General features: G+C 48.1%; 1 protein-coding gene across 1 annotated transcript; it reads left to right on the top strand.

Moving 5' to 3' along the window:
• The first annotated feature begins 1,378 nt into the window (after window positions 1–1,378).
• HMGN2 (high mobility group nucleosomal binding domain 2) lies at window positions 1,379–4,939 on the top strand. Its single transcript, XM_075722029.1, has 6 exons — window positions 1,379–1,476; window positions 2,333–2,377; window positions 2,727–2,756; window positions 3,085–3,135; window positions 3,496–3,591; window positions 4,027–4,939. The coding sequence occupies exons 1-6, from the start codon at window positions 1,462–1,464 to the stop codon at window positions 4,060–4,062; spliced, it is 273 nt and encodes a 90-aa protein (XP_075578144.1). The 5' UTR covers window positions 1,379–1,461; the 3' UTR covers window positions 4,063–4,939.
• Window positions 4,940–13,811: the final 8,872 nt, after the last annotated feature.

The raw sequence follows: 13,811 nt of genomic DNA, 5'->3' as shown, positions 1-13,811 counted from the left end.
GGGCGTAAGTTACACAGGCAGACGCTGAGTTTCAGGAGTGCATCTTTCCAGTCAATCTTTGTCATGGCTGTGGAAATAGAGCTACAGGCTGCTTTCGGTGAGAATTCAGCTTCCCTAATTTATGTTTATATGGTGAAGATGTGAAAAATTGGCATGACCGGAAAAATGTGCTCTTCCGGCATTTGAGGTCTGAAAAAGCCTGAGGGATTACCTGGGGAGGGAAGGGGGGAAAGCGTGCTCCTTGGGGTGGGGTTTGGGTTGTTTTTTTTTTTTTTTCTGGATGAGGTTCAATTAAAAGGTTAAAAGTTCGAGGCAGGATGAAATATATATCTTGTAATTGGATTGTAGCAAAGGGGCTGTGCCTGGCTCCAGGGGTGAGGAATGGCCAACTTTACCGGTACCTGTGTGAATTGTTCCAGTGTCATTTTCTTGCATTTGGATTTTTTTTATTATTATTATTTTAGCACTGCTGCCTCCTCTCCCTTACTCCTGTTCGGCTGTAACTCTCCCCATCTCCCATTGTTTATTATTACCATCTATTTCACAGGACGAAGCGCTCAGCGGAGCCCGGGGGGGCCGTGCCGGCCGGGGCAGCGGAGGTGCGCCTGGTGCTGAAGGAACAGCTCCGCTCACCTGCGCGCTGCACCGCGCGGGCGGCTGTGCAGCTCCCGGGGGGGCTGTCTGTCCGTCGGTCCATCCGTCTGTCCGTCCGTCCGTCCGTCCCCACTGCCCCAGCCCCGGGGGGAGCGGCCGCGGCCCGGCGGGGCCCGCCGCATTTGGCCTTGCTGCTTTTCTCCTTCCCTACTCCCCCCCTCTCCGCCTTTTTCTTCTTTTTTTTTTTTTTTTTTAATTTTATTTCTTACCGCCCGCCCCCGGGTGTTTCCCGCCCGCGGAGCTCTGCGGGCAGGCGCGCGGCGGTGCGCGCGCGCGCGGGAAGGGGGGGGGGGGGTAGCGCGGCGGGAGGGGGGCGCGAGGCCCGCGCGAGGCCCGCTTGCGCGCGCGCGCCACCTCCTCAGCGTGTCCCGCTCTCCCCCCCCCCCATCCCCTCCCTCCCCGCCTGGCCCCACCCCACGTGACCCTGGCGGGCCAATGGGCAGGCGGGGCGGTGGGGATCCGGCTGGAACCGGTTGGGCCGCGTCCGGCTCTATATAAAACTTTATAAACACCCGATTCAAATTAGTGGGGTCGGCAGCCAGCGTAGCCAGCCGGGAGGCAGCCCCGCCGCGCCGCCCGCCGCCCAGACAGCCGCGCCGCTCCGCTCCCTTCTTCTCCCCCCCTCCCCTCGCCCCCCTCCCCCGCTTCTCGCCGCCGCCCCGGACCGAGCGCGCCCGGCTCCCCCACCCCCCCTTCCTCCGCCTTCTCCCTCCGCCCCCTCACGCCGCCCAGCCGAGCGCCTCTCCCCCTCACAGACACCACACACACACACACACACACACAGCCACAACGCGCCCGCACGGAGCCATGCCGAAGAGAAAGGTACGTGGCGCCCGCCGGGCCGGGGGAGCGGGCGGCCCCGCCGCGCCCCTCTCCGCCGTAGGGGCCTACGGTCCCGCCGCCCCCCCTCCGCGACCGCCCGCGCCTGTGGAAGGGGGGGCGGGACTACGCGCTCATCCCCCCTCCCCCCCCCCCCCTTCGGGGCGGTAACGGTTGCGAGGTGGCGCGCGAGGCCCCAACGGGGGTGGGGGCGGGGCGGCGCGGGGACCGTTACCGGCCGCGCGCGTGGGGGCTAACGGCCGCGGCGGGGGGGGGGGGGGGGAGGGGCGCGCCGAACGGCGCCGGTCCGATCCGGTTGATTTTGGCGGGAGGTCGGGGCTGGGGAGCGGGGGGGGAGGGGAGCGCCGGTGGGGCGGGAAAGGGCGGGAAGCGGCCGCGCTGCTTTGCCGCCAAAACCGCCGCCCCGCGGGGGCAGCCGTGGGCGGGAGCGGGGCCTCCCTGAAGGGGCAGCGCCGCTCCCCCGCCGCCCCCACCCCCGGGGAGGTGTCGGCGCCCGCCCCGCCGTGGGGTGGGTCGGCGTGGGGCTTCCGCCCCGGCCCGGGGAGCCCGCGGGGGAGCGGCTGCCGCCCGGGCCCCTCCCCGCATCGCGGCGGCCTCCGGAGCGCTGTCCGCGGCGCGACCGCCCGGCCTGCCGGGGCAGGTGGGGGGAGCCCCGCCGGGCCGCGGCGCCGTGAAGGCCCGGCAGCCTCCGGGCGCGGGCTGGGAACGTTTCCTTTGCAGATGGAGGCGGGGGGGGGGGGGGGGGGGGTGGCGGTTTAAAAATAACTGCTGGTGCGGGGCCGGGGGCTGAGCGTGCCGCCCCTTAACGTGCCGGTACGACTTATGTTTCACGTCCTAGGCTGAAGGAGATACCAAGGGCGATAAGGCCAAAGTTAAGGATGAGGTAAGAAGTTCGGTGTTTTGAGAAAGTTGGATCTTCAAGTGTTTATGGTGGAGAATGAGGTTTAACTTCATCAGCATAAAGAACTGGGGCGGGGGGTGGTGGTCTCAATTGATTCTGACTTTTCAAAGTGTTAACTGTCTTTTAACCTTAACCATGAAAAATCTACTTAACTCCTGTTAGCTATTAGTAGGGATTTAAACAGGATGGTCTCACGCTTCTGGAGAATGGGGAGAACGTGAACTAAAAACTTAAACGTTAGTTCTGGGCTTTTACTGCTTTGAAATGAGAGTTACTTAGGAGAGTTCGTATTCCATCACATTAAATTCAATCCCTTTTTCTTTTTAAATAGCCACAACGGAGATCGGCGAGGTTATCTGCTGTGAGTACTCTCTTGTTGAGCAGAGATGTCGTGACACTTAGTAGTTTTAAGCTTGAGTATTACCTACCGTGACTGTGTGAGGACTGTAGGTCTCTCTCCAGAGAGAGACACATTGTTCAGTTGAAAGAAAGTTGTTGGCTTCCCGAACTGCCCCATTGTGTGGTCTTATGGGAGCGGTAGAATAATTGACAAATCAAGTAAGCCTTTCAATTTCAAATGTTTTGATTTGCTTTCCTAAAACTAAAATATTTGGGTTGAATGTTTTTAAAAACTAGTATGTTTCTCTTAAAGTAGATTGAATGACGCAAGGGTTTTTTCTCGCTTGCAGAAGCCTGCTCCTCCGAAGCCAGAGCCTAAACCTAAAAAGGCAGCTCCAAAGGTAAGTCGTTGTCAGTGCTGTTATTGAGAGGTAAATGGGTTGCAAGGTTTGGATTTGTCCAGTAATAACTTGTAAAACTTTGTGTAACAGCATATGTAATGGTGAAATGGAGCTGCATCATCACTTTATAAATAAAGTTACACTGAAACCTTTTGAATTTTACAAAACTTGCATAAAAAATACCAAAGTGAAGACTCTTCACAGTTGTTGTCAATCTCTTAAACATGCAAACGTTTGTGTGTTCTGTTCTTTTCGGGCCAACATCCAGGCTTGGTTTTTACCATTCTAGTTTTTGGATTCTTGTGGCTTAATGACTGGATATCGGTAACTGTAACGATGTTCGTCATCTTACATTTACAGAAGAGCGAGAAGTTGCCCAAAGGAAAGAAGGGGAAAGGTGATGCTGGCAAGGAGGGGAACAACCCTGCAGAAAACGGAGATGCCAAAACAGACCAGGTATAACAGCAGCTCTGCCAGCTTGTGTTACATCAGCAAATTATTTTTTTCCATATTGAGCACAGACAGGTCTAGGCTTGCACTAACGAGGAGGAATTATTGCTTGATTACTTAGATCCAATGCTTATGACACTACCAGCGCATCTACGCGTGGCGGGGGTGTCGCTTGGTCAGTAAAGACTTAAAGCTGTCTGTTTGCCCGTGGAAGCTGTTCTGCCTTGTTCTGAAAACGCGTAAAGTTCGCACGTAATAAAGCAAATTCGGGTTGTCTTTTACGGTACTTCGAATGTTAGATTTTGTTTTGTTAAAAATTAGGGCGGTGCAGCCCAGATGAGATTTTCTTCTGTTTGGAGAACTGCTATTTAGAAAAACGTGTTATCAGTTGTTTGGTGCAAGTGCGTGGTATGTATTGACTGGCTCCCCTTTTTCTTCTAGGCACAGAAAGCCGAAGGTGCTGGTGAAGCCAAGTAAAATGTGTGAATTTTTGATAACTGTGTACTTCTGGTGACTGTACAGTTTGAAATACTATTTTTTATCAAGTTTTATAACAATGCGGAATTTTGGTTTACTTTTTTTTTTAAGCTATGTTGTTAGCACACAGACAGCTTCGTTGTTGTGTTTTGGGGGGGCGGGGGCAGTGGGGACAAATGTCACTTAGTCTATTTCTCGGAACCTAAATTTTAATAAGAAAAGTTTTCCCGGTCCCCCAGTTTTTGGAAGAAGGGCTCTTCCTGCATAGAGGAGGAAGGGGTTCCTTCATGCTGCACGTCTGTTAAGTTCTGTGAAGTGCATCCGAGTGAACATCGAAGCTCCCAAGATGCCTGTTGCCGACTTCAAAACCGCAGTTTGTAATGCCCTCTGCGTTTCCTTTCGCGTCCTCGTTGTTTGCCTGCAGCCCGTCACTCCGAGATACGGCAAAAACGGCATTTTGGGACTTGCCACTCACTCTAAATGCATTGTCAGGTGATCCTGACTTCTGGTGTCTAATTTGGGATATAACGGCTCTAAAAGGAGCTGTACTTCCTCTTTTATAGTGTGGATCTTCAGATTAAGAAACCTGCATTTTAATTTTTTCCTCTAAAAGTCAGGGTAGGTTTGTGAAGAGTTGTTAAACAACACGCTAAATGTGAAAGTGTCCACCCTCACTCTAAACTTTTCCCTCTACAAGTATGAGATGAAGATTCTTCAGTTTTATAGCAACTTTGACGTTTCCGTAGTCCATGAAGGGAGGGGAGTTTGACAGTTGTTGTAAAATGTTGCAGATTGTAGCCCATGTCCTGCCTAAATTACCATGATTGTTTATGAAAAGTACTTTAATAAAGCTGGATACGGTTTGGCTTGGACTGTTCTTAACGCCTTTCTAATTTCTCTTGCTTTCTATTTCACCTCTCATGTGGTTAGTGTCAGAAGAATACTTGCTGGGTACATGCACGCGTTTGTATTTAGGCAGCGTTTTGCTAATGGCCAAGAATTTGTTTTAAGCATCTTAATTCAGATAATTAATTCAGACTTAATTCGCAAGTGAAAAGCGAGATTTCCTTACCTAAAAGCTAGATCGCTGCAGGATGTTTTGAAAGTCTTGGCTCACTAGGAGGCCCAAAATGGAGCATGTAAGCGAATCTACTGAGACAAATCATCTTCGTTTTGTCTAAAAAGTAGTACTATACAAAAAGGGGAAGAATACGGCTATCTTGCAGTCGCCGCGGCAAAAAATAAATTTTGGTAAGCTTTTCTTGGTAGTGAAACCAGAACTAGCTCCATTAAACTGATTACGCGTTAGATTTCTGCACTTAAGCTTGAATACTGTTGCTTCTGCTAATCAAATACAGACTTTGCTGTGGTAGTGACTAAGCAGGAAACAAGATTTGTTGAGTAAAAACGCACCATTTTTATAGTCACTACTTAGACTACAGAGCAGAGCCAAACCAAAACGCCTAATGTGCGAATGTCTCCTTCAGTAGCTTTCTCGGACGGAATATTTTTTCTGTCTCTGCTTGGCCTTTCCTGGGACTTCAGTGTCTATTCTCAGTTAAGGTCAGTGACCTGTTTCAACCTGTGCTGTTTTCAGAGGGAATCCAATGAAAATGAACAGGGCAGAGTTTCACATCAAGACGTTTTCTGCGTCTAGAGTGCTAGAAGCGTTCTGGAATGGCCAGTTAGAAATGCACCAGCATTGAACTACTTTTCCGTCTTGCATGATCGTAGCTGGTACGTCTTACATTTACCCTAATGAACATAAGAAAAATAATGTTTAATACTTGCATATTCCCCACCCAGAAGCAGCAGCTTAGAAACGGCCAACAAAAACACTGACCGCTTACTTGAGCAACCAAGCAGTAGGATGCAGCTGCTGCAGGGCCGCAGCTCCGCAGCAGCGGGAGCAGGGAGGAGAGGTGGTCAGCTGGCCGCGGCGTTCTCCGAGAGACGCGGCTTGTCCCCTGGCAGCCCTGGGACCTGTGTCTGCGGGGTTGAGGTGTTGGGGGCAAAGCAGAAAGTTAACGGATTTACAAGAAAAGGCTGTTAGGGTACCGTGGCGTTGCTCTGGTTTGCTCTGCCTTGTCCTAGGGAAGAGTTTCTCATAGGGAGCACGAGCAGCCGAAGCACCTGGGCGAGAGGGCTGGCGGCAGGTTTGGACTCTGGATTTCCCAAGGAGTCTGAATTTTGGAAGCACCGGAGGGAGCTGAGCCTCGAGGCTGTGGAATGGTCTGAGCTCGGTCACAACCTGGGTGACGCTGTAAGCACTCTGGACGGTGAAACTGGGATTTCACCCAATAATAATAATACTGTCATTATTGTTACGTTAGAATAACAATTAAAAGTTTTAAAAGTCAGAAATTTTGAAATAGCCTACCTTGCTTTTGTAGAGCCTTATGTTGTTGGGCTTCTACAAAGAGAGCGAGCAGTTCCAAAGGAGGCAGGGTTTGAAGGCATTGCCGCCGGCCGGGCCGCCAACTGGAACGCGCTGGTGCTCTCTGCGAACATCTTTGTGGTTGGAAGGGCTCTTCATCCCCCAGCTGTAAAATAAAGTGCTGCTAATGAAGGGTAATTGCAGGGTTTCGTTTTGTTGAAGAACTTGCTGCTTAACTATTACTTAATCTTTTCAGTACCTGGAAGTGTAAACGGAATGTTGCTGTGCTGTGCGTTACTGTACAGGGCATTTTCTCCAGCCGAGCAGGAAAATTACTATTTTATGTGGTAACTGCCATGTAAGTTTCTCTGTAGTTACTCATCCGTGCTATCTTACCGCTAACCGGTGAACTTCCAAACCTCATTACATCTCGGATGTGCTGAATCGACGGCCTTAATGTCTTTGCCACACACGCTGATACTGTAATATGCTTTGGAAAGTATCGATGCTTTCGTTTTTGCTACAAAACTGTATTTTCCTTTACCCTGGTCTGAAATCTACTCGCTGCTCAGAAGGTCCCCTCTTCTCCGTACAAGTAAAAGTTCCTAGAGAAGTTTTAAACCCCCTGGACGATCTGCACCTCAGCTCCGGGAGGGTTCCGCTCGTCTCTACCTGAAGCGTATATTCGCTGCTGCAAGACTCGAACCTCTTGCTCCACCTAAGGTGTTTCCCACCGGACGTGCCCTTGTGCTGGAGTTATTGGCCTGTTGGGCTTGACTTGACATGCAGGGCTCATCTATTTCTCCTTAAGCAAACAGAGGGTAAGGGATGCTAAAGACAGTAAATCCAACTAATTAGTTCTGTAAATTAAAACCTAAAGAGCAGGCAACCCTGTGCTGCAATCCATGCATGTTTAGTGGTTAGAATAGCCACAAATCTGCATCTCCAGCTGCCAGAACGCCTTAAGCTAAAAATAAGTTTTTCTGTTAAATGGTAATCGTTTTACATGGAAAATTGTCTCTGTGTATCTGCTGGGAGTGTGATTCATGCTGCCGGGTGCGAGGCATTTAAAAAGCTGGCCTGTCAGGTGGTCTTTGCATTAGCATCTGTTTTGTCCTATTTGTTTGAGCTTACAAAAACTGGAGACCACCAGTGTTTGATGGAAACAAAGCTAACACGAAAAACTACCCAGTGATCTCCTGTTGAAGGGTACCACTGCTATGCAGAAATGTGCAATTCGTTTCCAACTTAAAAGACGGAGAGCATCCTGGTTTAAATCAAGCTGAGGATTTGAGCATTAAAAAAACCTCCTGGGAACGCAGAACAACAGTCCCCGCTTGCAGCTGCTGATTAGGAAAGGCCATGGATTGCACTAACTTTAGGTGAAAATACAAGTACTAGGTGTAGAGACAAATAGCACCGTCAGAGCTCGGTTGCGTTCCTGGGCTTTGCTCAAGTATCCCATCTAGGAATTTGTCTCTGTTGTGAAAGACGTCATCCTCTGTTTTTTGTCCACTATTCTTCAATACTTCTCAAACGTTGGTATCTCGAGGACCAGCACTGACATTTTGGAAGGGTAAGCCAGCTGGGATCCTGGTTATGTTTGGACAGCTGTGTCGCTTCATTTTCGATGGTTACTGTATGTCTTGAAAGCTGTGCTAGGCTGTTAGGCAGTGCTGGGTACGTTGGATGTGTCCTGTACTTAAAATAAGACACAAAAGCTTCTTGTCTTTCTGCTAATTACCTCCGTTCTGAACATGCACTGTCAATTTACATGATAATTTTTCTTGTTCTGCTGTCTGATACCTTTCCCACCTTCATTTTATCCATCCTCTTACAGAAAAACTTGACTTGCACGAGAGACGTGCAGTGAAGCAGGAGCCTGATGCAATATGCCGGGGGAATCTGTTGCTCGGAGTGGCAGCTGCTCGTATGCAAAGGGAACAGCCGCATCCAGGAGCCAGAAAGTCACCACTGACAATAGAAAGGCAAATGAGTCGGTTCAGTGTTCCTTATCAGGCCTTGAAGAAGGAGTTGTGTACCGGTACGGTTTAAATCCATGTAAAATTAGTGGCTATGCCACTAAATTGTTTCTCAGTTTATTAATTTCAGCACAAATTGTCTGGGAAATAGACCTGAGCTGCTGTTATCATTTATTTGCCTCTTAATAGGTAAGATTGCAAGAATGGCCGAGTTCTTAACGGCGCTGAAACCTTTGGCAGGCTTCCAGCGGAGCCTGTGGATGATTCTTGTTTTCCTAAGACTTCAGATTTTTGCTGGGGTCTTAAGAACGTTTAGATTACTGAGAGATGATAGAGCAAATCCTCTGGACTCCCCAAAGCAGTGTACAAAGTGACAATTAAAACTGAGTAGAAGTTAATGTGAGCTAGTTGCAGGCCTGTGGGTCGCTCACCATAATCCTACAGAACCACCTTTACCCCAACCGTGCTTTTACTTTCAAGTGAAAGTGATTGGGCTAAAAAGCATAAGAACAAGTGAACTAGATTGCGTTGGGTGGACTCCCAGAGAACGACAAACCCCTGTCCCTGCTCCTCCTAATTCAGTGCCCTTGGATTAACAGTTTTGAGTTTCAGCATAATTTCATCCTGCAGCAGTTTTCATCTTGCATTCACAGAGCTCAATTATACTTGGAAAAAGTGACAGTATGCTCCTCCCATCAGCCGAGCCCTGCCACGGGTGGGTATGAAAAGGAACAAGGAAGAAAAACAGTCTAAAGTTCAGTGAGCGCACACGGTGAATATTGAGTTGCAGGAGCATTTGTGTCAGAAGAATCACCTAGCTTGATGGCACGGGGATTTCATTGTCCCTAAATCATCCCAGATATGGTAATACCATACCCAGGGACTAATAATGCTGACTATAATTTCTGAGAAATGGGTCCTTGCCCTGCAGTTCGTAGAGATGAAATGGAGCTATGGTTAAACTCACAATTTACAACGCGAGCCCATCGTTGGCAAGGGATGGGAAGGAGATGGTACAGGGGGAGCTGCTTCTAAGTAAAGTTTGATTGAGGCTAACGAGGAGGACCTACCGCCAAAAAAGAGCTTTAGTAAGTTGACATTAGGAGGACTTCTGATGTGAAAGACTGGGTGGGGTTTTTTTAACTATTTTGACAATCTTTTTAGTTTTCAACTATCTCCTTGCAAAAGGGAATTTTTAAGGTGCCAGAAAATCTATGGCGTGACAGAAGAAACAGCAACGGAAAACATCAGGGAAAACTTCCTCACTGTGAGAGCTATTAAAATGCATTAAAGCCTCTGAAAAAGAACATTCCATCATCTTAGGTGCATAAAAGCAGCCTGGAGAAAGTGCTCAGAGAATGTAGAAGGAATGGTCCTACGGCGGCTGCAGGTGACCCAGGTGTGTAACATCTCATCGCTCCACCTTCCGAAGCACCTGCAGGTGCTTTGGAAGACTTTGCATTTTGCTACCAGGTACTTAAACCCCAAACTTTCTAGGTTTCTCCTTCTAAACAGATTTGATAGTGGATTTCATTTTATCTTACTCAATTATCCCACTGAGTTTACTTTTGGATTTTTAACAAATCTCCTTCCAGGCAACAGCTCTTCCCTGCTCTCAAGCTTGGCTGCTGTGCAGAGGTGAGTGTATAGAGCAGTCATGAAGCAAGAGAGGAGTTACTATTAGGTTACTATTAATCTAGTTACACAAGATTACTATTTTAGCATTGCCCAGGTGGGAGATTTTGTGTGCCTTTATTCCCATAAAGTGGTATCTCTGTGCTTATTGTTGATGGAAATAAGTGTTATCGCAGTATAAGAACAGAATGTACATATATTAGGGGTTTCTAGTTTAGCCTGAGGACTGATTGTAAACTTAGGCAATTACTTTTTCTCGTAATTTCCTTCTTACTGGAGATAATACCAGAGATTGTTACTATGTTGTGGGTGTTGGGTGAAGAGGTTTTGTTGTACTGCAGCCTGGTTCCAGATGCCCAGGTTTCCCTGCCATACCATGATCAGATTAGCTTCCATGTTGGCAAGCCCTGCAGAAATCAAGGAAGGAAAATTCCATTGATACTGAATTAATTTCTCTTGCAAAAAAATACCCACGGTTTCACAAGTAAGCTGGATCGGAGGCACGCTGGCAGGGGAAAGCTGGATTTGGCAACCTCGCGGTACCTCCTTGCCACAGCCCAGTGGAGTCGGGGATTTGTGTAGCGCTGTTTATCTCATTAACCACCGGTTTGATTAACAGCCTGTTCCTTCCCTTCGCCACACGGTGGTAGCCGGAAACACAGAATCGGTGCTTGGAAGCCGATAAATGGCAGGCAGTGTCCAAATGCAGCGCAAGCTGCCTGTTAGCGAATTTGGGAGCCTGGAGCCTGGTTTATCCTGGTTTAGCACAGTCTAAGGCGTGTTATTTGCTTTCAGAAACCGGGAGGAGCGCTCCTCCAGCAACCTCCATCCCCCTGCTCTTCTACCACCTTCAGAGGATCAGCGTTAGACAAATGATAATCGCCTGAGCAGCGCAAGTCCCCTCGGAGCCTCTCTGATGTAGCTATACAATCACAGTATGCCAGCGCTTTCCAGTTTTTCTTACGTTTTTGCTTGAAATCCAGACGGAGTGCTCAGTTCACTGTCAGTTTACAGGCATAGCTGACATCTCGCAGGAACCTATCCGTGCTATAGCAAGCCCTTGAACTTAGGCTTCCCAAATTCTATTTTAAGAATCACTGGACCATTCCTTTTCTTCCTCAGGCAGTTCTTGCAGCTGCTGTGGCACATGTCCTGAAAGTTTCAGCCTAAACTGGAGCTCCCGCTATCCATCTCATCTGTCCTCAACCGGGGAAGGGATACTTTTATCTTAAACCCAGATTTAAATAGGTATCGTATAAGCCTGGTCACTTTTAGGCATGTTGGTACAAACTACTTATATCAGACTTGCTGAATCTTCAAGCTGAGATTACAGAATAAATCGTATTGTTCAAAGAAGTAATACTTTGTTGAAAAGCTTCCTGCCTCTTCTGTCGTGTCTCCTTTTGCTTTTGTATGCCAGTGTTTTGAGTGCGTGTGCTTTTTCTCTACAAGCTAAAGACAGTCTAGGAAATTGAATTGTAATAGTTGTGCTAATTCACAATGCTCCTTAAAAGTCTGACTAGCGTGATTTTTCTGATGCTGTAAAACTCTGTGTTTGGTTTGCTAGCCAGCAACTTTTACCAGCATTGCATTTGTTAAGTCTCACGGAATGCCATCCTGTAACGTGTATTGGGCTGAAGCAATGCCATCAGTTGCAGAGAGCTGTTTTTCCTTCACCTTTTACATTATGAAATATCTTAGGCATTGGGTTATCTCCTCCTAACACATGCTTTCCATGTTTACCTTTACCAAGGAGCGGTGCGTGAAGTTGGAAAGGAAGTTGCTACTTCCCAAAGTTGGCGAGATTGCATGTGGAGCACTTGACACCCTCATGATACTTCCTTGCAGTGGCTGCAAAACGGAAAGATGAGCTCCTGGTAAGACAAATCTTTCCTTTTCTTCAGTTCTCAGTACCTGCTTGGGGTGGGGATTTATGCATTTATTGAATGAAGTGGGCAAAACACCACCCAGAATTATAGGGAAAAGGCAGACATTTCCAGTCACTGACAAGTATAAATGCTGTGGCATGAAAACGTAGCAAACATTGAAACCAAATGTTTCAGGGGCATCTGAGTGTGCACTGTACTGAAAAATATGATGTAGATTTTATTCACATGTCTCCATTAAACAGGCCCCGTCACCATGCCCCGCTAGTTCCTAGATAACAAACCTACAGTGATTATTCAGTGATTAGCAAAATGAGCAGACCAAGGTGCGTATCTGTTTGCATGGGAATGCTTTGGGAGTTTGGGTTATTGATTAACTCGGTAAATGAACAATTTCTATCAGCAAAGCAAGGATGAGCCAGCCTTAAGCTGAGCTTACCATTTGTGTTTGGGGAGGAAAATAACAGGCCAGCTCAGCCCAGAACTGGGGACGCTGATAGACCCTTTCCTCCTGTCGATCACAGAGGTGGTCGGGCTGGCAGCCCCACAGCCGCCCCAGTGAGCATACTGGTTGGACCGAAGTGTAGTGGCCCCAGCTAGGTCATATTCTATACAGTGCCTGGCTTGCACACATGAGTAAACAGATTGTTTAAGATAAAATGCCCCAATGTCATCCCAAGGTCCTTCTCACATGCTGTGTGCTCAGCACCGGGTTTGTGCGTTCGCTGCCTTTGTGCACCAGAGCGGTGAGGAGGGCAATGATTTACTTTCTGAAATCAAAGGCGTTGGGTTCCTGCCCGGTATGAAGAAACGGTGTCTGAGCAGGTAGCTCGTTATACAACCTGACGTAGGTGAAGACAGAACTGCAGTTTCTTTGCACTTGTGTGCAGCTAACCCAGCAGCACTTCCCATGCACAGCTGCCTTACGTAAGTCTCTGTGCAATACCAGGCTTTCCTCGCAAGAGGGATTCTTCCAGCATCGCCACCTCACCCACGCTCGGGTTCTGCAGATTTTTTGCATCTCAGACACAGTCCCCATCTTACACCGAGAGGCAAATAACTGAATTTTCCCCGTGAGTGGTGCTAGGAACTGCAGGACCGTAAGGGGTAACTAACCGATGCTCTGGGTAGGCTGGTGTACCCTGTTCTTTAGCCAGACTGGTTTGCTTTCCGACATAACCCTTTCACTTTACTGAACAATTAACATCTAAAGCCATAGTAATGATATTTAAACCCACCCATTTCTGCCTGTATCTTCCTCTTCCGAAACACTTCTGGCTGCAGGTGAGCTTGTGCCAGAAGTGAGCTGGTGATGTTGTAGAAGGGATATTTGTCTGTTGGTAATTGACTCCCATATTAATTTCCAAGGAGCTGGCAAACAGCTGCCAAAAAACTGTTTTCCATCTCTGTTGATCAATATTACATTTCAACAAGTATATGGTGTTACTGAGCGTTAACAGCTAGTAGCACTATGTTTCTTGTACTATTTTTAAGGACTATAGCATGCCCCAGAGTCCTTATATTTGAGAGAAGACTTTTGAGTTAAATAACGTTACATCAGATGCTATTTATCATCCATTTCCAACACACTGACCCTATTTCCACTGTATCTTATGCTGGGCCGCTGCCACAGGACATTTATCTCCAACATTATGTTAGTGGCTTCTTAGGTTAAGGGGAAAATGATTCTGTGCAGACTTTACATAGACAAATAAGACAGCAGGTCTGGCCAGGAGTTTCTGAAACCGGGTTGTGAGCAAATATCTGATTTCCTACAGGAAAAGAGTGAAAGGAGTTGTTACCTACCGTGCAAGTCTCGGTTTTGCTGTCACTGAAGTCGATGGCAAAACTGAAACCATGTTTCACAGT

The sequence above is a fragment of the Pelecanus crispus genome, chromosome 16 (genome assembly GCF_030463565.1).
Source record: "Pelecanus crispus isolate bPelCri1 chromosome 16, bPelCri1.pri, whole genome shotgun sequence".
NCBI classification, from domain to species: domain Eukaryota; kingdom Metazoa; phylum Chordata; class Aves; order Pelecaniformes; family Pelecanidae; genus Pelecanus; species Pelecanus crispus.
The sequence above is the reverse complement of the archived record's forward strand: the minus strand, read 5'-3'. Positions and strand labels throughout refer to the sequence as shown.

Excerpts from the sequence above, each read along its gene's own strand:
- HMGN2 (XM_075722029.1), top strand. Across the intron at positions 2,378-2,726 it reads AGGCCAAAGTTAAGGATGAG|CCACAACGGAGATCGGCGAG; the intron begins GTAAGAAGTTCG and ends CTTTTTAAATAG. Across the intron at positions 3,136-3,495 it reads CTAAAAAGGCAGCTCCAAAG|AAGAGCGAGAAGTTGCCCAA; the intron begins GTAAGTCGTTGT and ends TTACATTTACAG.